The sequence below is a fragment of the Danio aesculapii genome, chromosome 16 (assembly GCF_903798145.1).
Source record: "Danio aesculapii chromosome 16, fDanAes4.1, whole genome shotgun sequence".
Taxonomy (NCBI): Eukaryota; Metazoa; Chordata; class Actinopteri; order Cypriniformes; family Danionidae; genus Danio; species Danio aesculapii.
In genome coordinates, this window is record NC_079450.1 from 41,686,453 (window position 1) to 41,710,040 (window position 23,588).

Genomic DNA, 23,588 nt, shown 5'->3' on the forward strand with positions numbered 1-23,588 from the left:
TTTACACAGTGTGTTTTGCAGTAAACTACTCTATAAACATGCCGTTCATTAGTACATACAGTATATATACAGTACAGCATTTACATATACTGTGTCTAATTACTTTCAGAGTCATGGAGTTGGAGGCCAATCAAGTACCACATGAAATTATCTATGTTGACGAGGCTGGCTTCAACTTGGCGAAAAGATGTCTCTGTGGGAGAAACATAAGAGGCCAAAGGGCCACAGTTACCATGCCGGGCCAGAGAAAACGAAGCTGGGCAAATGCAGAAGACCAGGGAGAATAAAAGATTACTTTGTTGTTTTTTTTTGTTATAATTGCGGAGATTTTTCTGTTTGTATATCTTGCAGTAATTTCCTTTTGCAAATAAAGTCAGTACTGAAGCAATTCTGTGTCTGTATTTATTTATTTTTTACATAAACATAAACATGTACATTTTATTAAGCTACTATGAGATGATCGTTCATTGTTTGTATTGAATTTCTGCAGCAAAAGAAACAAAATTCATGCATTTACTAAACCCAACAAAACAAACTATAAGGGCAGAGCTGACACATAAAATAATGCAGTTTCTGTAATGTCAGCTGAGTGTTTTTTGTCAATGTGTTATGATTGACTAAATGTTCCTGTTGGAAGAGAACGTGTGTTAGTGTTTTGATTAATTATTTGATTTTGAAACATGTTTACAGTGTTTTGTTAGACATGGTGTATTGTTTATTATTGCATTTTGAATATTAGTTTTAGAGTTCAGTTTACAATGTGTGATTTTGAGCATGAAATTAACTGTTTTGACAATTGTGTGTTTAGGTGTGTTGGTGTGTTAAGAGTTTATCAAAATTGTTAAATGTATTGAAAAAAACTGTCATAGCCATTGAAAAAAAAAATGTAAATAGTTACAGTAGTATAGCTATAAATACTCAATAAATATGGAAGGTAATGTCGCAGCGAGGAAGATTGGTAAACAGGAGACAGTGGATGGGTGAGATTTTTATTATTATTTTTTTTTCGCGATTGAAATGCATACATCATCAGAACACTGAGTAATTAAGCTTTACATTGTTGGATTGTTATGATAGGGCAATATTTAGCCATCAGTCTATCACTGTTTGGTGAATTCAGTATGTTCATGTACTTTATAGCAATATCCCTGAAACAAATCAAACCCAGATTATATCAGTACTATTTAGTTAGAAATTATACCAGTGTTTAAAATTGATTACAGCAGTGTGTAAATGAAGCAAACTGATTTATATTGAATGAAGCGTGTGTGTTCTGTACGGTGTCAAAATTGTGTCTTGTTATAGTGTTGTAATGTTTAAGTTTTGAATGAAGTGTTTCATTTTGCAAAAGAACTGATGTGTTTTGTTGTTTGTGTGTGTGGAAATTGTGTGACGTGTTTGACAAAATGAGCCTTAATTTAAAAATTGTGCTTAAGCAACCATAAAAAAAAAAACTGTAATTAAAAAAACTGTAAATAAAAACAAAAACATGCTAGCCATATTTGATTAAACAATACTTTGTATTTTATATTGTCAAGTGTGTCAATTTTGTCTGTAAGCAGTTGGAAAAAAAAAAACTGTAAATAATTAATAATAAATCAAATAAATATAATAGCTTTGATTCAATTTTGCTATTGTGTTTAACAACAAATTTTCTCTATGCCATCACTCTAAACCTTAAAATGTACATATAGGAGCTAAAGACAGAAGTGCTTTACATTTTTTCCCAACTGCTTACACAATCTTTTCATACCTTTTTTTTTTACATACCTGAGACTGAGCTTTTTACTGGGATGCTTGCAGTACAGATCTCTGTCGATAGCCATACCCACTGTCCTAGCGCATAAACTGAGTCTAATTGATGATAATGATTGGCCTGCAGTTCTTGTCTTCTGACTGCTCAAAACAGATGTGTGTGGGCTGTATTTCAAATTTTCACACAACCTTGGAACCATCCACCACATGTAATGTAGTGGGTTCTCCGGACCATGGGAATAAGGGTGGTTGGTATACAAGTACGCATTTGAATGGCATTATGCTTCTAGAGATCATGTGTCAAACTCAGTTCCTGGAGGGCCACATCTCTGCACAGTTTAGTTTCAACTCTGCTTAAACACACCTGATCAAACTAACACTACTAGTCCTTTAGGCTTGTTTGAAACCCACATCTGGTTGGTGTGTCGTAACCAGGGTTGCAACTAAACTGTGCAGGGCAACGGCCCTCCAGGAACTGAGTTTGACACCCCTGCAGTAGAAGATTTAGTGAGAGAATTTTGTGCATATTCGGCCCACATGGGATAGTGATTTACAGGCAGAATTCCACTGTAGTATTTGACCCCTACACCAGGAAATGTGGGGACCATTATGATGAAGCCAGGGTAACCTAAATATCACAGGATGTTTGGATGGCTGGATTACATAGAATTTAATCTTCTCTTTGTGTAGTGCCCCAATCTGCAGATTTATGGATGTTGTGATGTGTTGATAACCATTTCCTAACAGATGTCTGTCTAACAACTCCACTGCAAGCAATGTATCTTGCACAGGGTTGTAACATTAAATTATGACGTTTGGCAAATTCTCAGGTCATAAAATTACCAGCCGCCCCTGAATCAATGAGTGCTGTGCAGTCAATTTTCCATCCAGCTTGAAACATACTGATGAATATAACAAGATTCGAAATGTTAGAAATAACGGTACTCACCAGTCGGGTTGGGCAGACTGGGCAGTTAACTTGAAGATGACCAGACTTGCCACAATACAGACAGAGGTGGTTCTGTAGTCTGCATTCACGCTCCTCCAAGGCCAGTTGGGTATAACAGAGTTGCATGGGCTGCACATGTTGTACCAATATCAAATATCAATATCAAAGCCGTGCTGCTCTGATGATATGATTCATCTGAATAGTGGTTCCATCAGTTCATTGAGAGACAGGCTAAACTCAGATTGTAACTTAGAGGACAATAATTTACAAAAAAAACAGTTTTAAGGGATTCTTACCCTACATAGCCTGTGCTGCCAGAGTGCGGAATGTAAGTGCAAATTCTGCATCTATGCGTCTTCATTGAACTAGAGCCAGTAGTTGTTCTCCAGCGTTCTTGCCATCAGTGGGATGTTCTAATACTGCTCATAACTGTTTAAGAAAATCTTTGAAGAAGAAAATGCTACCCTCAGGTTTCCATATAGCAGTTGCCCATTCCTTTTCCAGAAAGCAGAGCACACACAAAGGCAATGCCTCAGTGGGGTATATAATTGTTATTGATTAACAAACAATGAACATTGCAACAAATCCCTGTCAGATTTACCAGGGAAAGCCAATCTGGGACTTACTGCAGTTTGTGGAGTGGGATCACAGGCCACACTGATGTACTGAAGAGAGATTAATTGGTGTGACGTGTAACTGTTGTTGCTAATGGAGGGCCAGCTGAGCTCCCTGAGTGTACAGTTGCTGGATCTCTTTGTTGCAAAGTTTTTTGTAATGAACCATCAGAAACACATGGATCCATTTGCATACTCTTTATTGCAACAGCAATAATAAAGTCAAACTTACAGACAGTGATATCAAACATGACTTTGCTGAGGGCAGAGTAAATAAAGCCAAGGGTCAACAACAGGCCAGTCGAGGGCATCTCAATGTTGATGCAAGCAGTGGTCAGGGCAGGCGGCGAGCAGTCAGAAAAGGCAGGCAAATAAACTTCAGAAACAGAAACGAGAAAACACTCCAAGGTCATTAAACAGGCACTTAACAAACAACAAGCAAAATGCTCAAAAATGACAGCTGGGGCAAATCATTACATCACACTGAACGGAAGAATGAACGAGGTTAAATACAGGTGTTCCAGTGAGGATCAGCTGAACTCAATCACTCCCAGGAATGTAGCATGATGGGATATTGAGTTTGTAAGAATATCAGAATTCCTGTGATGGGTCCATCTGGTGGTGCAGAGAGGAGAGTTCATGGGAAGTATTCACTACAGAAAGCTTAGAGAGATTTACAAAACCTCAACTTGAACACAGTGAAAAGTAAAACAGGATGTTTTTTTCAATCCATGTGATTGTGGAAGGAATTTAAATCCAGAGCAGTTTTAGGGAATATTGTTGATGCTTTTATGAGTAAAATTCCCATCTGTATTGTGTGAAAATTTCAAAAGCATAATGATTTTTTGTAATAATGACAAAGTCCCACCAAACAATGTTGTTTTCAATAGACACGTAAAAAGATGCCTACACCAATTGAAAGTCTGCAAAAGATGTTGCGATGATAACAGTAATCCAAAAATACACATGTAGTAATTTTTCCTGCCTATTTGATGATTAGTTTATTTTTAGATTATTGTTATTGTTTATTGTATTTTCATTGACAGCCCAAATTTAGCCTTGTTTTAGTCAAGATGTCTATGGTTGAATGTCTATTCAATATCTATTAAACACAACAAATGCTTACTGGGGGTGCGATTACTTTTGTTTAGTCCTTACAGTTAGTTGAACCAATATACAGTTTGTGTGAGAGAGATGTACAGTACTGTCTAAATGAATCCCGAAGGTATGCTAGTATGTGCGTGTGTGTGTGTGTGTGTGCTTGTTTTGTTATCTAGGACACACACTGCCTTGGGCCCCTTAAGATTTACGTCAGGGAAATATGTTTTATGTGGAAGACATGATTAATTCAATGGACAGGTCAAAGGTCACAAGTCAAGGAGGAACCAGAAAATCACAGTTGCTTTGTAATGATGAATGGGGATTAAATGCTGAGAGGAGAAGAAAAAGTACTACAGAACTACAGACAGCCATGCAGAGTAAACTCAAAATAATTATCAATGTTTATATTTCGGTGCTTTTTGTGAATTATAAGCAGTCAAGACTGAACGTACCTTGGGAATTTAGACATTTTCCATCAGACACTCAGGTCTTAAAACAATGAGCCAAAAAATGCTAGACTAATCAGTCTAGTTCATGCAATTTTATCTAGCTAATGCAAAGTTTCTCCAAGGAAACAAAAGATGTCCACAGCTTGAACTGAATTGGTTGCTGTATCCTAGAATTCTGAGTAAATGAAAGCTATAAGTTGCTGCAGTATGCTATTATCACATATTCAGATTTAGTGACATTTAATAAAGAATGCCAATCATTCAGTAATTAAATCAGTCATATGCTACAGTCCTTCTGCTTCATTCACCACACTTATATTTTGTGTCCATTTGCCTGTATTTTTTAAAAAGTAATAGTTAAAATGTTACAATCGTACAATTTATACACACACACACACACAAACACACACACACACACACACACACACACACACGCACACACACACACACACACACACACACACACACACGCACACACACACACACACACACACACATATATATAAATATATATATATATATATATATATATATATATATATATATATATATATATATATATATATATATATATATATATATATATATATATATATATATATATATGCTTACAAATTCTAGGTGAGCTTGGTGGTACCAGGCCCATTGATTTGAGGCATGTTTGTCCTTAGAAAGTAGGCCTTCTGCAGCCATGTGATTCTTGATATATACATATAAAGAAAATACATACTTTGATATATTTTGAAGAGAAGTTCTGTAAGTATTCATGTCTCAATTCTATATCACGATTCGATATCAATGCATTTCCATAGTTGCATGGGTCTGTTTTTTTTTTAAGTTAATTAAATAGCAGTCATCTAGTGTGGCCGGTTTTTGGGGCTTAAAGATTTAGAGGGAGTTTTTAGCAATTGTTTGCTAGATGTAACAAATTAGTGTGTCTGATCTACATCCATTTGTTACACAAGTTTCCAAAATTCTTTAATGTATCTTCTTTTGTGGCAAACAGCAATAACAAAAAGAAAAAAGAAAGAAAAATCTAACTGATTTGGAACAGGTTAATGGTGAGTAAATGATGACAGAGTTGCTTATGAAGGACTCATGCCTCAACAAAATAATGAACTAAATCCAACATATGTCTGATGCGTGTGTTATACAGTAAGGATGGAAATCAGAAAGCAGTGCCTATAGATAGATATTTGAGAGTCTAATTGTTAGTTGATCTCTCTGTCTGGATGACATGGTAGCTTTGTGGTCTCTGGAGTGATGGCTAATGTTGTGACACACTGACCTACAAAAACACTAACATCGACTATTTTATGCCTTTCTTCTAGAGATTGATTTGTCAAAATAAGAAGTCAGACAAGATATACATATCTATTTTGGACTGTATCCCAAAAAAACAAAAACAAAAAAAAAACATAAAACCCACACAGCTGCACAACTCACTGCAGAATTAAATGTACACCTCAACTCCCCTGTTTCCACCAAAAATGTTCATCAAAAGCTCCACAGGGTCAATATACATGGCCAGGCTGCTATAGGTGCCAGTGAAAATGTTCTCTGATGAGTCCACCTTCACTGTGTTTCACACATCTGGGAGAGTTATGGTGTGGAGAAGCCCCAAAGAAATTACTAATAAAAGTAGCATCTATAAAGTGAACAATTAGGTACGTAATGGAGACAAGTTTATGAACATTTACTCTATATTACTACTGTACTACTACTACGACTACACTACTAATGTTAATAATTAATTTACATTTGTAAATAGTTAGGAAATTTTACTGATGATTATATTAGTTTACTACTATGAGCTCCAATCAGTTCAATTAATGAAGGATCAAAATAAAATTAACATCAAACAATATGTTGTTTTTGTGGATGGAGACATGAAGACAGGGGTTGGATCCAAATGCAGCTTTATTAGAGTAGTCAGGCAGGAAAGGGTCAAAACAGGAGCAGACAGTCATACAAAGATAATCAAAAAATAAATAATAATAATAAAATAAAAGAATCAGTCCAAAGGTTATGGAATAAAATGGAATGGAATGCTTTGAAATGACAGCAACATTTAGACAAGACTCAGCAATGGATGTGTGTGAATGGTATTTTTATGTACTAAATGATGATGTCCTTCAGCTGTGTGTGTAATCAGGGTAAACGTGAATGCTGGTGTGTGAATGCTGGGTATGATGGGATTTGTAGTCTGGGAGGAAGATACAGAGTTCTCTCCAGCAAACCAAGGGGTAACACCACTGGCATCACAACGTTAATGTAGCATTATCTTTTACTTCCTGCTTACTTACTTATTAAGAACAGACCATTATTCTAGGCCCAGATTTTATAACACCAGCCTGTTTAAAATCCTGTGCTGACCAACTGGCCCCCATTTTCACCCTGATCTTCAACAGATCACTGGAGCTATGTGAAGTGCCCTCCTGCCTCAAACGCTCCACCATCATCCCAATCCCAAAGAAACCCAAACTTACAGGACTAAATGACTACAGACCGGTGGCACTAACATCTGTGGTCATGAAGTCTTTTAAAAAACTGGTGCTGGCCCACCTGAAGGACATCACTGAACCCTGACTGGACTCTCTTCAGTTTGCCTACAGAGCAAACAGGTCTGTGGATGATGCAGTAAATATGGGACTGCATTATGCTCTGCAACACCTAGACAGACCAGGGACCTATGTGAGGATCTTGTTTGTTGACTTCAGCTCTGCGTTTAACACTATCATCCCAAAACTTCTCCTGCCCAAATTAACTCAGCTCTCTGTGCCTACCTCTGTCTGTCAGTGGATCAACAGCTTCCTAACGGACAGGCAGCAGCTGGTGAAGCTGGGAAAATTCTTATATAGTATCCGCACAATCAGCACTGGCACCCCCCAGGGGTGTGTTCTCTCCCCACTGCTCTTCTCCCTGTACACGAATGACTGCACTTCAAAAGACTCCTCTGTGAAGCTCTTATCGGCCTCATTCAGGACGGTGATGAGTCTGCTTACAGACAGAAGGTTAAGGAGTTGGCTGTCTGGTGCAGTCACAACAACCTGGAGCTCAACACGCTCAAAACAGTGGAGATGATAGTGGACTTCAGGAGAAACCCCCCTGCCCTCCCCCCACTGAGCATCATGGACACCATTGTGGCAGCAGTGAAGTTATTCAGGTTCCTGGGCACCACCATCTCTCAGGACCTGAAGTGGGACACTCACATTGACTCCATTGTCAAAAAAGCTCAACAGAGGCTGTACTTTCTTCGTCAGCTGAGGAAGTTTAACCTCCCAAAGGAGCTGCTGAAACAGTTCTACACCTCCATCATTGAATCAGTCATCTGCACATCAATAACTGTCTGGTTTAGCTCAGCTACTAAATATGACCTCCAAAGACTACGTCGAATAGTTCGGACTGCTGAGCGAATCACTGGTACAACCCTTCCTACTCCCCAAGAACTGTACTTATCCAGAGCGAGCAGAAGGGCTGCCAAAATCACCCTGGACCCCTCGCACCCAGCACACTGCCTCTTTGAACTTTTACCTTCTGGTCGACGCTACAGAGCACTGCGCACCAGAACAGCCCGACACAGAAACAGTTTCTTCCCTCAGGCAATCCATCTCATGAACACTTGATGATAATAGTTGTGAAACCAACATCACTACTTGCTATACACTTTTATACACATATACACTTATTTAACAACACACTTTACATGCCAATTTGCACATAAAAGCTGCACATATAACGTTGTATATAGTAATAAACATGTACATACACTTGTCAATCTGTATATTTGCACTCACTACTTCTATTTTTTTTTAAATATATTTATTTTCAGTTTTTTGTCCTGTCTCTGTAATCCTGTTGCACTGTAGAAGCTCTGTCACGAAAACAAATTCCTTGTATGTGTGAACATACCTGGCAATAAAGCTCTTTCTGATTCTGATTCTAGTGTTACCATTATCTGAACACTTGCTATTTGTAAAGTTAATATTACACAAGGCCTTATTAAAGTAAACAGTCATGGATCTTAATTTTCTAATGATGTAATAAGTGCTTAGCTTGAAGTTTATATAATTAATTACAACTTAGTACATATAGTGCAAGTCCATCTACAAACATTACACCCTATCTGAAAACAAAATGAAAGGAGACAGACTCTAGAATCCTTCATATAGCCTTCATTTGTAGCACAGTGTACGTTTATACACATGAGCCCATATCATGGCTGACTATGAATGAATATTATTAATTTAATAATGTGAGAAATCATCCTGAGACCTAGGCTGTATTTAATCTTAATTAGCACTGGGCCTCCTCTAATTATACAGAATCAGGATTAGAAGATGTAAGAAAGCAGCAAAATAAATAAATAAAAGGACAGGATTTGTTAATCATTCAGTGAAAGGCCTGAGTATAGGTCACCTGTAATACAGCATTTTTTAGTTGACGGAATACACAAATATGTGCTTATGTTATTAGGGAACTTATAAACTGGGTCAGAGCATGATAACTCATGGAATCTATTATGCTACAGTGGCAGAGATGGTTTTTTTTGTCACACTATGTTTACTTGAATTCCTTGTTAATTCTCTCTTGCAGTATCCATATGCTCTCTCTCTCTCTCTCTCTCTCTCTCTCTCTCTCTCTCTCTCTCTCTCTCTCTCTCTCTCTCTCTCTCTTTCTCTCTCTCTCTATTCTTGTATTGTTTTATCAGTAGGTCAAGCTGTGCTTATAATGAAAGAACAGCATGATAGGCAGGTGAAAAATGTTGGGTTCTGATTCAATTATGCTTCCAGTGAACAGTCATTTTCTCGTGTTGACTGCCCTAACTATTTGCTCTCTTTTTAGTGTTTGTCAAGTTTTCCTTCATGTCTTGTATAGCAGTTGAAGATGCAGTTTTAAAGTATATTCAGTTGCAAACATTATTAGCCTAACTGGGAACTTTAATTATTTGTCAAATATTTCAACATATTTTAAACATAATAGTTTTATTGATTTCTAATAACCATGTTATTTTTTCTTTGCCATAATGACAGAACATAATACAGTACATAGTAGTTCCCCTTTGGATAGGGAATTTCAATGCTATGTGGAAACTTCCACTATGGGGATTTCGTCAGAAACCAATAATCTGGAAGAGTATAAAAACGGGCCAATGAAATGTCAATGAGTTGGCAGCGTCAGCGTGCACCACTGGCGTCAATGACAATCAGTCATGCTATAAAGACGCAGCCAGTGCCATGCTCGACATCCTTTCGCTTTCAGAGCCATTCACGAGCTTCTGAGAGAGTTATTGAGGGTTTCTCCAAGCTGTCTACACAGAGAGAGATCGAGAAGCAACTTCTCCCGGTCCAGAGCGCGTATACGCATTGGCAGACAGTCGAGCTGGGTTCTTTGCCCTTGCCTGGCGCACTGCGGTTGGCACTCGGGCAGATCTGAGGGTTACAGTTGGAGTAAATCCGCCGCCCTCAGGCTGCAGACCTCTCGCTCCTCCACGCGCTCCATCCAAGCTTCAGGTGAAGATAAGCGCTCCGTCCTTGGATGGTCGCTTTCTCACATGATGACACCGAGGATCAGATGTCCATCGCTGCATCGGAGGATAGGCTGTCATTGTCTGATGAGGATGCGAACCCGTTCGGTCCCTCCCTCCGGGGTGGAGAGCGCGGCGTTGGCATCTAAAAAGCAGACATGATGGCTGTGCTTTTCTTTTGTGATGGTTTATCCCCCAGCCCCTCAGCCGGACCGACAAGATGGGTGTTATGCGGAGTATATAAGGAGGCAAGACCTTCAATGCCTCCCGTCCCCTTCTTCCCGGAAGAGCATAGTAAGCTCACGCAGTCTTGAGGGCACTTTTTTCTGCCCGGTCTACGTGCGCTTCCATCCTCACCATCCTTGGAGGGTTGGCTGTCAATGTCTGATGAGGATTCGAACCCGCTCTCTCCCTCTGGGATTCCCCAGGCTGCTTCGACCATGGCTCTGGAGATGGTTTATCCCCCAGCCCCGCGGCCGGACCGATTAGAGGGGTGTGATATGGAGGATGAAGGCAAGGCCTTCTAATCCTCCTCATCCCCTTCTACCTGAATGGGCACAGTAGGCTCACGCAGTGTGTTGCGTGCGCCTTCGCCCTCACCATGCATGCTTTGGCCACCTACCAGCGCTACCAAGTGCAGGCGCTGACCCGGCTGCAAGAGGATGGTTCCGACCCAGGACTGAGCATGAGCTCCGCACCACAACCGATGGGCGATATCTCTATCGACGGGATTGTATGACCGCTCCCCCCCCCCGCCGAGCCATCCACATCCACTGCTTTTCACCGAGGATGCTCGCCTGTAGCTTTTGCTCCGCTGCCCCCGCCTGCGCCTCCGGCCAAGCGGCTGCGCCAAGCATCTCGCCGGCAACCAGCGTCCCCCACCCCAGGGCGCCGCTAAGTTCGGTAAATGGACCGCGAAGCGTCCCTGAGGCAGGCCATCTGGGAGGAGGGAATTTGTTCTTTCCCCGCTGGAGGGCAGGGCACTTTATTTAATGGCGTAAAAAAAAAAAAAAACGCCATCAAATCCTCAATGAAAGAGCATTTTTCCCCTTCTCCGGATGTGACAGCCCGAACATTGCCAGTCTGGGAGGCTGTGCCTTCCAACTCGCAAAATCGGAGCATTTCGCCAAAGGCTCACGGAGCGCGAGAGAACGGTCTCCTTTCTCTCCCACTGTCAGTCCCTCCTCTGGAGTTTGGGTGCGAGACTCTCGTCTCCTGCTCTCCTCTGGGACCCCAGCGCTCCTAGGGTCAGCCCACTCATTCTACGCTGCCCTGGCACTGGCATGTCAGCGATCGTGCGGATGGGGCCACATACAAGGGCTCTGCCTGCCTGGTTAGCGCGGGCCAGCCCATCGCAGTGGCTCATCCGTACGATCAGACTCGGCTATGCGATTCAGTTCGCAAAGCGCCTCCTAGGTTCACGGGTGTGTATTTCACGCAGTTTCTGCGGTTTGCGTTCGAAGGTCGAGCATGGCAATACAAGGTCCTCCCCTTCGGGCTTTCTCTGTCTCCGCAGGTTTTTACCAAGCTCGCAGAGGGTGCCCTCGTGCCCTTTTGGTTCGCGGGCATCCGCATACTCAACTATCTCGACGACTGGCTGATTTTAGCCCACTCTCGGGAGCAGTTGATTATGCACAGAGGCAAGGTGCTCCGGCACCTCCACCTGTTGGGGTTTCAGGTCAACTGAGAAAAGAGCAAGCTCGCCCCCGTGCAGAGCATCTCCTTTCTCGGGTTGGAGCTGGCCTCGATTACCATGAAGGCCGGACTAATGCTGAACTGTCTGAGAGAGTTCAACAGGAAAAAAGTGGTCCCCCTGAAATCATTTCAGAGGCTCCTGGGGCATATGGCAGCTGCGGACACGCCGCTCGGATTGCTCCATATGAGACTACTAGAGCATTGGCTTCACGATCGGGTCCCCAGACATGCATGGCACGCGGGCACACACCGAGTGACTGTCACTGCGCTGTGTCGCCGCGCCCTCACCCCCTGGGAGGACTCCTCCTTCCTACGGCCCGGAGTGCCCCTAGGTCAGGTGTCCAGGCATGTTGTCGTTTCGACAGATGCTTCCAGTACGGGTTGGGGGGACGTGTGTTGCGGGCATGCTGCTGTGGAATTCAGTGTTATTCAGTGCTCTTTGTTGAATGTGTTGTTGTAATTTGCTGTCTAAATGTTTAAATAACATTAATGGTGAAACTCTTCTCTGCAACATTTGTATTCATGTATTAAATGTTTTGTTTTATATTACTTAGTGAAAGCATACTGAAAGCTTGCTGTCTGCTATAGTAGCACTACTACATAGGCAATATACTAAACATAAAGAAATAGAAGGAAGATGTGACACCTAAAAAAAAATACACCTAAATAAAATACACATCTGGCCTAGTACAGTGAAAGCAATTTAATGCAGAGCTTCTTAATGTGGTTTTAGGAGACATATATTTATAGGTGACGCAGTGACGCAGTAGGTAGTGCTGTCGCCTCACAGCAAGAAGGTCGCTGGTTCGAGCCTCGGCTGGGTCAGTTGGCATTTCTGTGTGGAGTTTGCATGTTCTCCCTGCATTTGCGTGGGTTTCCTCCGGGTGCTCCGATTTCCCCCACAGTCCAAAGACATTTGGTACAGGTGAATTGGGTAGGCTAAATTGTCCGTAGTGTATGAGTGTGAATGAGTGTGTGTGGATGTTTCCCAGAGATGAGTTGCCCTGGAAGGGCATCTGCTGCAAATGCTGGATAAGTTGGTGGTTCATTCCGCTGTGGCGACCCTGGATTGATAAAGGGACTAAGCCGACAAGAAAATGAATGAATGTATGAATATATATATATATTTATATATATATATTTATTTATTTATTTATTTATATACCCTCTACCCCTTTTTTTACAAAAAAATATTGTTGTAATCCATAGTTGTAATCTAAACAACTACATTCTGGCCTAAAAAAGCCCAAATTGTTTTGTCCAACAGCTGCAATATTTGTCAAACTGTAGCTAGTTGTTTACTCTGCTTGTCTCTCTGTGTGGGTGGAAAAATACACCACAAAGGTGAAGTGGCTGTGCGAGTGCTGTTATTGCAGAATATCACATGGATATCGGCTGTGTGTATTTTCCGCCAATTACATATTTCATTTATTACACAGGTCCTCTAACTTGTTCCTGGAAAATCTGCCTTCCTGTAGAGTTCAGCTATAACCCTATTCAAACTGAACTAAACCAATCAAAAAAGATCGGAAGCAGCACAGTAGATCTCCAAAAACTGGGTTGCGGAGCACTGCATCAAATTACTTCAGATGTGTGTCTTTACATTTTTAGGTGTCCTAATTTTCTTCTCCTTCTTTATGTTTGGTATATTACCTATGTAGTAATGCTACTATAGTAGACAGCAAGCCAGTACCTTTCACTATGTAATCTGAGATTATATGGAGATTCAAAGTTATTTTATATATATATATATATATATATATATATATATATATATATATATATATATATATATATATATATATATATATATATATATATATATATATATATATTTAATAAACTGATAGCACTTTAAAATAATGATTCATTAGTTACTTATTTTAAGTTTGATACTGATAATAAAGTTGTTTATTCTTAGTTCATGTTAACTCACAGTGCATTAGCTTATGTTAACAAACATAAGTTCGCATTAGAATAATGCATTAGTAAATGTTGAATTAAGATTAATAAATACTGTACAGGCAAAAGTTGATGTAATCTACACTTATCATACATATTCAGTCCTCTTATTGCTTATTATTGTAACCACCCAATTTTCCAGTCACAACAAATATGGCCTATTTTAATGTTTCTGTTTAAGTCTCAAGCACCCTGCTATAATATTCTTTTTATCTCATTTTCTCTCCAGCCTCAGATGGAGTTCCTGTCCAGAAGGATGGGGAACAGGTAAGAAAACTGCAGTTTATTTTAACATCCATTGTAAACTAGCCAAACTTCTCAATAGGGTTGACACTATATGACACCCCACACCAGAAACTCCTGTTTAGAAGAAAACAGCATCCTGTTTTGAGATGGAAACCAAGGTGTCCAGAACAGGAAGAGATTATCTCAGTTAGGGCAGTGAGCCAGCCCCCCTCCTTAACAGCAGAAAGACATTGTTAGCACATTAGCCTAGTTAAGAGAATGTAGTTTGTGCTGACAAGTACTGGATTGTATAGTTTTGTTTAGTTTTTAGCATTTGGTTTTGTTTGTATGTTTTAATGCCTTGCGGTCTTAAGAACTGACCCAGAAATTAGGCTTATAGTAGTGTCCCTCAGTGGTATAATAACATTGGTGACTGATTTTGGGTCTGTTTTTAAGAGTAAATACTGTTTTTGTTGTATGGATGCTTAATATCACCACTGATAAATCACACATCACGCTTTTCCTTCTTCTACTCTTTTCTGTGTCTTCATAAACTGTTCTAAATCTGAATGGATGTGATTATTTTATTTTGCACAAAGCATAAAAATGAGATTTGCTTCCTCTCTCATTTTAAGGAGCTGATTGTATTACAATTTTTCTCGGTTGCTTAAATACATACTTGAAACTAAGTCTTGTATTCTCAAAACAGTAAACACAAATCCATAACGTCTCTCCAAATTTTCCTAAAAATCCTATTTTCAGGTCAAAATGAAACTCTACATTCAAAACTATTCACTGTTGCTGAAAAAAACAAACAAACTTTGTCCCTAAACATCACACACAAGGTCTCACAAAGCACACTGCAACATAGTCTTACACACTATTGCAATAAATTAAAAACAATCAAATTTCTGATAAGTTGTGTTTACACATGATGAACACAAAAGCGAATGTTTATACACTGGCACATTTTATTCATGTACTATAAAGTTTAAAACACACACATAAAAAAAATTATTCCATCACAGGCTATATTGTCACTAGCCATGCAGCGGGGGTAAAGTCATCGTGCATGCCTGCTCAACCTGTGATATGCATCTGCTGATGTCTAGGCAGCAAAGATGTTTGGTGTCCTTGACCTCTTCACTTACGTCTCTTTAGATCCATTGTATCAAACTTGAATATGTTGACTTTGGACCTTTTATCTATCCATCAAATTTTCTGATTGGTGTGTGATAAAGTTTGACTCCTAGTGTTTTCACTTGGTTAATTGTGCTGCAAGCTGCACTCTCTTAAGTTAAGATTATTAAATGCTTTCTAAGGCTGCATTTAAACTGCGGATATTGATGGTCAATTCCGGTTTTGTGATTGTACCCGATTTTTTTTGCTGACCTGCTTACATCATCTTTTAAAAGTGACTTGTATCCGATTGTTTGTATTTACACAGCAAACTGCAAAGATGCAATGACCAGGAAAAAAAGAGCGGCTGACTGACAGCTGATAATAAAAGAGTGCTCTATTCTCCATTCCTCTATTTAATCTGTTTGCAGGGTTTCATTTTTTTTCATTCTTTTTGACAACTTGTTTTACTATCGTTTATGACAACAGAGTTCTCATTTGGCCATCTTCTTTTAATCTATGCCTTTTTATGCCAGTAGGCTTCTTTATGTAATGTCCATGGCATGATTTATGCACATGACATATGCCACAGTTTTATATAGTTGATATTGGTTACGTGGCGAATATTGCTCTCTCTCTCTCTGTCTCTCTCTCCAGGCCCGACGCCGGATGTCATAACTGAGGAGGCATTTTAATCTCATAGGGGGGCACTAGACCTGCTGACTGATTTTGGTCCCTCTTGTTCCTTTCATTTAGGCTATTTATTCACATTTATTATTACTTTGCATTACTGTCTAAGTTACTGACTTAAGGCAGTAATATACTTTTTTATAGTAATGATAATATGCTCAGTTTTGCAATTACTGATTTTATCAATGAAGGTTAAGCAACGATACAATTTATTAACGCAGACATCATGGCTTCAGTGCCATACGAGTGCTTTAAATCATATTTTTTTCTCTTTATTTCTTTCCATTTTATTTCAAATAATAGGCCTATAAATGTGTAAAGATTTAGGTAAAGGCGACAAACTATGCCCATACATGCAAGCTAACCCACAGTTAGACTATTCATATAACTGGTAAATAAATAGTGAAATCAGCATAAACGAATCATCACGCTTCATGTAGGCTATTACCCAACCAACATCAGTGTAGGAAAAAGTTAAATGTTTTAAAAAATGTATTTGGTTACATTTTAAGGCATTAGTGTAGCCAGAAAAATACCTTAAAAAGATACCTAAATTCACAGTTATTACCGTGAAAATTGATTACATATTGGGATAACACGCAACTCAATAGGCTAAATAACTTTTTTTTCATCATTTTAAAGGTAAAAAATAAAGATTTATCTTAGGCTATCATAAGTGAGTTTTTTTACATGAAATTGTGCAGTTGCCATTTGTAAAAACGCCATCATAAACTATTAGGTTACTAGGCCTACCCGTCATTTTATTTATTTATTAAGCCTATTAATAACTTGTTTTTTACCCCCCTTTACCACCCTGTAGCGCCGGACCTGCCTCTCTCTCTCTTTCTCTCTCTCTGTCTCTCTCTCTCTCTCTCTCTCTCTCTCTCTCTCTCTCTCTCTCTCTCTCTCTCTCATTAACATGCTTAAATACGTGTGCTATATGACAATATAAAAGCTTTCTCAGTCCTCGTGCATGAGATTTAAGGTTTGGGACTCCGATCAAATCCGATCAATCTGCTTACACTACCGACACGAGGGCACAGATCCGATTCATATTGGATACATTTCTACATATGAACAAGGCCTTAATCTGATTTGAGTAAATCGGAATCCATGTGATTTTTTTTTGCTTACACGTACATGGTCCAAATCCGATCTGTGCCACATGGAAGAAAGAAATCGGAATTGAGTCACTTGAACCATGCAGTGTAAATGCAGCCTAAATAAACACATGCTGGAAGCACTGAAAAATGTCGGGATTTGTGTGTAGTGTTTTGCAGTAACAGTTCACCAGATATAACTCATGTGTCAAAGCAGGAAAAAGTGTTTAAAGTTTAGGGGAAAAGGTGTGCTTTTACAAAAATTCGAATTTTAGTTTAAAAAAGTGGTTATAATGTTTTAACAATCGAGAAAAATTGTAAAACACAGAGCTACTACATAAAGACAGATTATATGAAAGTTCTCTTAATAAGATTGTTTGTTCTTATTAACATGTCAGCTTAAATATACATCTGTCATCTACCACCACTTTCTTGTTTGTAATACCAGCAGAATATAAAAATAAGTGAAATATATGGTATTCAGTGAGATATCATTTGACCTAGATTCCTTTACATAGGAAACTAATAATGACAAACATAATTTTCATGGGTTCAGATCCATTTTGTGTTGGTGAATTTTGAATTACATTAAATGTTCAGTTTTATCACTATTATATACTCTCATTTTATATACAAAATGGGCAAGCCCTTTTTTTTTTCTCTATGAACTAAAATAATTCTAAACACAGTTTGAAATACATAATAAACTGTTGTGTAACAGTGATAGTGCACTGTAAAAAAATGAGTGTACCAATTAGTTATGACAACTGAAAATTTTGAGTTATGTTAACTTATCTAGATTAAATATGTTGATATAACATATATATCAAAGTTTTACTTGGTTGAACTTATACTTTAAAAAAAGAGTCAGCTGAACTCATGTATACAAGTTAACATATATATGAACGTATATGAATATATATAACGAATACATTTTTAATTAAATATCTTCACTTTAAAATGGTATTTGTATAGTTTTACACAAATTTATATTTGTTTACTTGTGCATGACATCAGACAATGATTGTCTTTCTAAAGGTTTAGAATTTGATTGTGCTGGTAAAAAAGAAGGCTTAAGAGGGTTGACAAAATTTGGGGGTTTGGAATCAGTTTCGATGTTTTGAACATGCATTTTTTTCAAAAAATTTTTGTGCACTTGGGAAGGTTTTGGCTGGAAACATTTAAGTGTATCTGGCAACACGGACCGCCATTTTCTCACTGTAATGTTGTGGTGTGTGTTTGTCTGTTTCTTCTCAGAAACTTGCTTCTTTGGTAAAATTTGTAGACTTCAAAAACCTGTTTTTAGTATTAAAATGAACCATGGTCCATTAGTGGAACTATTAGTCATCCTAATTAATTTAAGGTAAGTAATGTCAAGTTTGGGCTGCACAGGGGCTCAGTGGTTAGCACTGAAAAAAAGGTTGCTGGTTCGAGTACATTTAAGTAAACTTAAAAAGTTAAGGTAGCATAAACACTTACTTTTTCAGGTTGAAACAACAACATTTTATTTTATAGTGTGTGCTGTTCCTGATCTAAATTGTCTTTTTGAACAACTGGCTCCCTTATAAAGACAATCACACAATGCCATTTACTGGTTTACTACCATTACTATCAATAAAAAAAACATTATTTAAAATATTTTGATGTTTCAACATAATAAAATTTATTACATTTTGCATTTTTTCTTTGGATCATTTACTGATTAAGTGTTCTTTTAGATTTTGTTTGATGTTTAGTCCGATTCAGAGCACAAACACCATGAGAGCTTTGAGCACAAATCCCCCAAAATATTAATATTAAAATGGTCCTGTGGAAAAAATCTAGTAAACACAGTTTGCTTATAATGATTTCTACCTATGAACTTTCTTAGATGGTGTATCACTTTACCACTGACACTGCTAAAAATAGTAAGTTGAATGTAGTAGACAATGTATAATAACATTCACTCAGGCACATATCATACCTGAATTGCAATGTTTTTTTTTACTATATTAGTGTTATTGCTATATTACAACACAACCAAACATAGTTTAATTTTCATAGGCCGCATAGAAATAGTGTTTCTCTGCTTATGGCTTTTAGCTGTTCATTAGGCTGTCTACATAATCTGCGTTCATTCGTCTGTCTACGCAATCTGTGTGAAGCTGTCATTTTTCCATGTATTTCTTTCTAAAAGAATGATCCTGTATGTCTGCCAAAAATGCTTTGGTTACTGCTAATACAGTTCTTATGGTGAGGGTGTAGAACAAACCTCAAACCTTAAGTATTGAACATGAGCCAGTGTCCATCAGTGTTTCGCCACAACTCGCCCAACACACCTGCCTGGACTTACATACCATTAGAAAAGGCTTTTGGTCTCCTTCCCTGCATAGCACTGTAGAGACAACGTCAGCATGAGCTGTTGTACTTTTTAGGCTAATTGTTTCAGACTTGTTCAGGGTTTCGGGGGGTTCGCAAAATAACTAGTCCAATGACCCTTCAAAACTAGCACAATAGCCAATCAAAATTGCTCAATAATATCAAAACTCAAAATATGCCATGCTGCATTTGTAAAATACATATTTTACACCACTGGTGCAATACACAACTTCTTCTTTTAAAAAATAACTGTTTATTATTAATTATAAAAATAATGTTATATAAGAAAAAAAATTATTACTTGAAGAAATATTGACAGCACAGCTGCCATCCAATTAAAATGCAGGCAAATGAAGTGACGTGTGAAATAAATTTTAAAATAAAGATATAAACAAAATTGTTCAAGATTTCGTCAATTGTAAAACAACATAATTTCTTCTGTAGACAGCAACAATCATGGGGAGTCCTGTCAATCTGTTACTTTGGAAATAAAAACAGCCACTCATACAGTGTCTCCTGGACATTGTTTTGTGAATGCTGTGATGCATGTAACTCATCCTGTTTCTGCAACAGACATGAATGATTACAGTGATAACAAATTCTGTGATTTGTTGCGAAGAGATGTGCTATTACTTTTCTAAGCAATCAGACATGAATTTTCTGAATGGCAGATAATAAAATAATGAAACAAATGAATTGTTGAGGGCGACACAGTGGCACAGTAGGTAGTGCTGTCGCCTCACAGCAAGAAGGCATGTCTTTGGGGGAAACCAGAGCACCTGGAGGAAACCCAGCGGTTCATTCCGCTGTGGCGACACCCGATTAATAAAGGCACTAAGCTGAAAAGAAAATGAATGAATTATTGAACATCACATTACATCAACTAGTAATTTGATGAAACAACTCAGAATAGGGGCAGCACGGTGACACAATGGGTAGCACTCTCGCCTCACAGCAAGAAGGTTGCTGGTTCGAGCCTCGGCTGGGTCAGTTGGCATTTCTCTGTGGAGTTTGCATGTCCTCCCGTGTTCAAGTGGGTTTCCTCCCGGTGCTCCGGTTTCCCTCACAGTCCAAAGACATGTGGTATAGGTGAATTGAGTAAGCTAAAATTGGCAGTAATGTATGTGTGTAAATGGAAGTCTATGGCTGTTTCCCAGAGATGGGTTGCAGCTGGAAGGGCATCTGCTGGGTAAAACATGTGCTGGATAAGTTGGCGGTTCATTTCGCTGTGGCGACCCTAGATTAATAAAGATACTAAGCCGTAGAGAAAATGAATGAACTCAGAATAGCTTAACAGTCATATAGAACATAGATTTACCACATAGATTTACTTTCACAAATGTTAAACAAGAAACAAGAAGCCATGGCTTTATGGGTCTCTTCTGTACAACTTGAAGTCTTTCCAGTTCGTACAGTTTTAACTTATGGAAAACTCTGACTAGTATAAGCAATAAACCAGTGTGCTACTTTATGCCACATGTCTGATAACCTAGCCAATAATGGTCATCTCACAATTTGATTTCCTGTGTTTTTCTTCTTTTTTCTCTATTTCTCCGTCAACTTCATGTGTTTTTAAAATGCCTTGTTCTGTCACAATTCCCCTTTCTCTCCTCCTTTCTCTATGGTTGTCTCTTGCTCTTTTCTCCTCTTTCTACAACTCTGTCTTTACCCATCCCTTTCTGTCTCCATCCCTCCTTCCTCTCTCTCTCAGCATGGCCGAACAGACTTTTCATGGGATGGAATCAATGTAAGTGTTGTGAATCTCATTCCTCCATTGCTTTCCTTTTATCATTTTTCTTCTGAATCGCAGTAGAAATCAAATATCTCACACCCCATTCTTTCATATCATTTGCGGTTTTGCAGTGACTTGTTCGTGTGCTGTAGTATTTAGACTTTTTTGCGGGTGTAAATGACAAAAAAAGACTACACTTCCCATCATGCTAACTCAAAGAGTTAAACAAAAATAAAATAAAACAGGCTGCTGGGAAATGTAGCTTCACAATCTCCAGCAACAACTGTGCTAACTTTCTATCTAATTTCTCTCATCACCTCTTTTCTGTCCTTAAAATGCCACGCTCAATATTTTGGTTTTCATCTCTGCTCTGGGGCACCTCTTGCTCTTCCAAAACCACCCTTTTCCTCATCTTTCCTATTTTCTCTCCCATTTTTTTTCTCTCTTGAATGCCTTCCTTCATTTCAGTTGTCCATGGAGGACACCACCTCAATCCTTCCTCGGCTGAAGAAACGGAACTCCAATGCCTATGGAATCGGCGCTCTGGCTAAGTCCTCTCTGACAGGTGTGTCAGGTGTGTGTCTGTCCTGTGAAATGGTAAACTGACCCCATGTTGACTCCAGACTGAGCTGGAGACATTGGAGCCAACATGGACCCCTTGTGGGTTTCCCTTTTCACCACCCGTTTCCATTTACAACACTGTCCAATGGCTTGTGCCATTGGTGAATTCCAAGATACAAATAAGAATAGATCCCATAAAAAGTAAGCAATATGGTCCGCCGGTACATTGTCATGTGGATTTCAATTTTTTTATTTATTTTTTCATTTTTTTGGCGGTGGTTAACGGGAAAGTTAGGTTTATTTATGTAAAGTGCTTGTGTAGTAGTGCGGAGATTGAGTCAGTTTGCTATTGTATTTGTGTTTTTGTATTATTGTTATGTGAAGTGAAGTACAGTTCAGTGTGTAGCCTTCTTTGAAATATACATTTCGTAAACTTTAATATTTCATGTTCATCATTTCATTAGTTATTAAAACTTGAAAGATCTCTGAATAGGTTTTGCATGAACTGTACTGTATGTTGTATGTACTGTAATGCACTGTTCCGAGTCTATTCAAGTAGCAAAAAATATTGATCTTTCCCTCTCAGTATCTTGTGTAAGGGTTCTACAAAGACTTCACTGGTTATCAAATAGATTGTTACAGTCTAAGTTTAGTCAATTGTAACTTCAATAAGCTACATTTAATGCAAGAAAGAGGGCAGGCTATTACTATTAGTAGATTTACATTAGTGTGGCGAGATATAATTTCATTAAACCAAAATCCCCTTTCCTTTCCATTGTCTTTTCCATACCATGACCGTCTACATCTCATTTTTGAAGTCACATTGATGGAGTCATTTCCTTTTTTTAATTTCTACTCATGTTTATCACCATCAGAAACACTGAGAACTTCCGTTGAGCATTCTTTGACATTTTACTAAAACAAAAATAAAAAAATAAAAAATAAATTAGTTATATATTGCTAACCAATTTTTTAAAAAGTGATATTAGACCTGGAAATAAAGTGGGAATTAACACAATCTTAACCCTTGTTGCTGCTAGGGATGTTTTCATCATATCATATAGATTTTGAGTCTTAATTTGGCCACAACTTTATCTGTTTTTTATTAAATTTAATAATTTTGGTGACAAAAAAATTATTTTGACATATATTTTGGGAAAATGCTTTGATATTTTTCAAAATCTCAATACACTCTGTGCAAATTTACTACCCTTTCGTTATGTTAGTGGCTGTTTTTGCCACATTGGCTTTCATGATATTTACATTTATATTTTATATTCGTGGCACCATATCGTGCCTATGGTTTTCACTATTGAGAAGAGGTACAAAAAAGCGTAGTTTCTGACTAGAGAGTATAGTTTATGTGTGTGTGTGTGTGTGTGTGTGTGTGTGTGTGTGCGTGTGTGTGTGTGTGTGTGTGTGTGTCCGTGTGTGTGTGTGTGTGTGTGTGTGTGTGTGTCTAAGCTTTGCTCTCAGAACATAGTAACATAGTTTTAAGTGTATTTATGCAACCTATAATTTGTTGGCAAAACAGCTCCTAACATAAAGAAAGGGTTGAAAATTTGAACAATAAACAAGGGTTAACACCCCATAAATATTTTGTAATTAATGTATATATCTTTCTTGTTATATCCAACTTTAAAATATTAAAGTTAAATAGAAATTCTGTGATCCCTTTAAAAACTCTTAATTATGAAATATAATTGTTTAAATTCCTAATAGTTCTTTTTGCAATGTTTGCCATACCACAT

General features: G+C 38.3%; 1 protein-coding gene across 1 annotated transcript in view; it reads left to right on the top strand.

Moving 5' to 3' along the window:
- The window catches only part of fam131bb (family with sequence similarity 131 member Bb), an 87,358-nt gene that overhangs the window by 26,040 nt on the left and 37,730 nt on the right, over positions 1 to 23,588 (top strand). The window contains exons 2-3 of the mRNA XM_056474644.1: positions 14,282 to 14,319; positions 21,745 to 21,850. Of these exons, the coding sequence (XP_056330619.1) occupies positions 14,282 to 14,319; positions 21,745 to 21,850 (144 nt within the window). The remainder of the gene's footprint in view (positions 1 to 14,281; positions 14,320 to 21,744; positions 21,851 to 23,588) is intronic.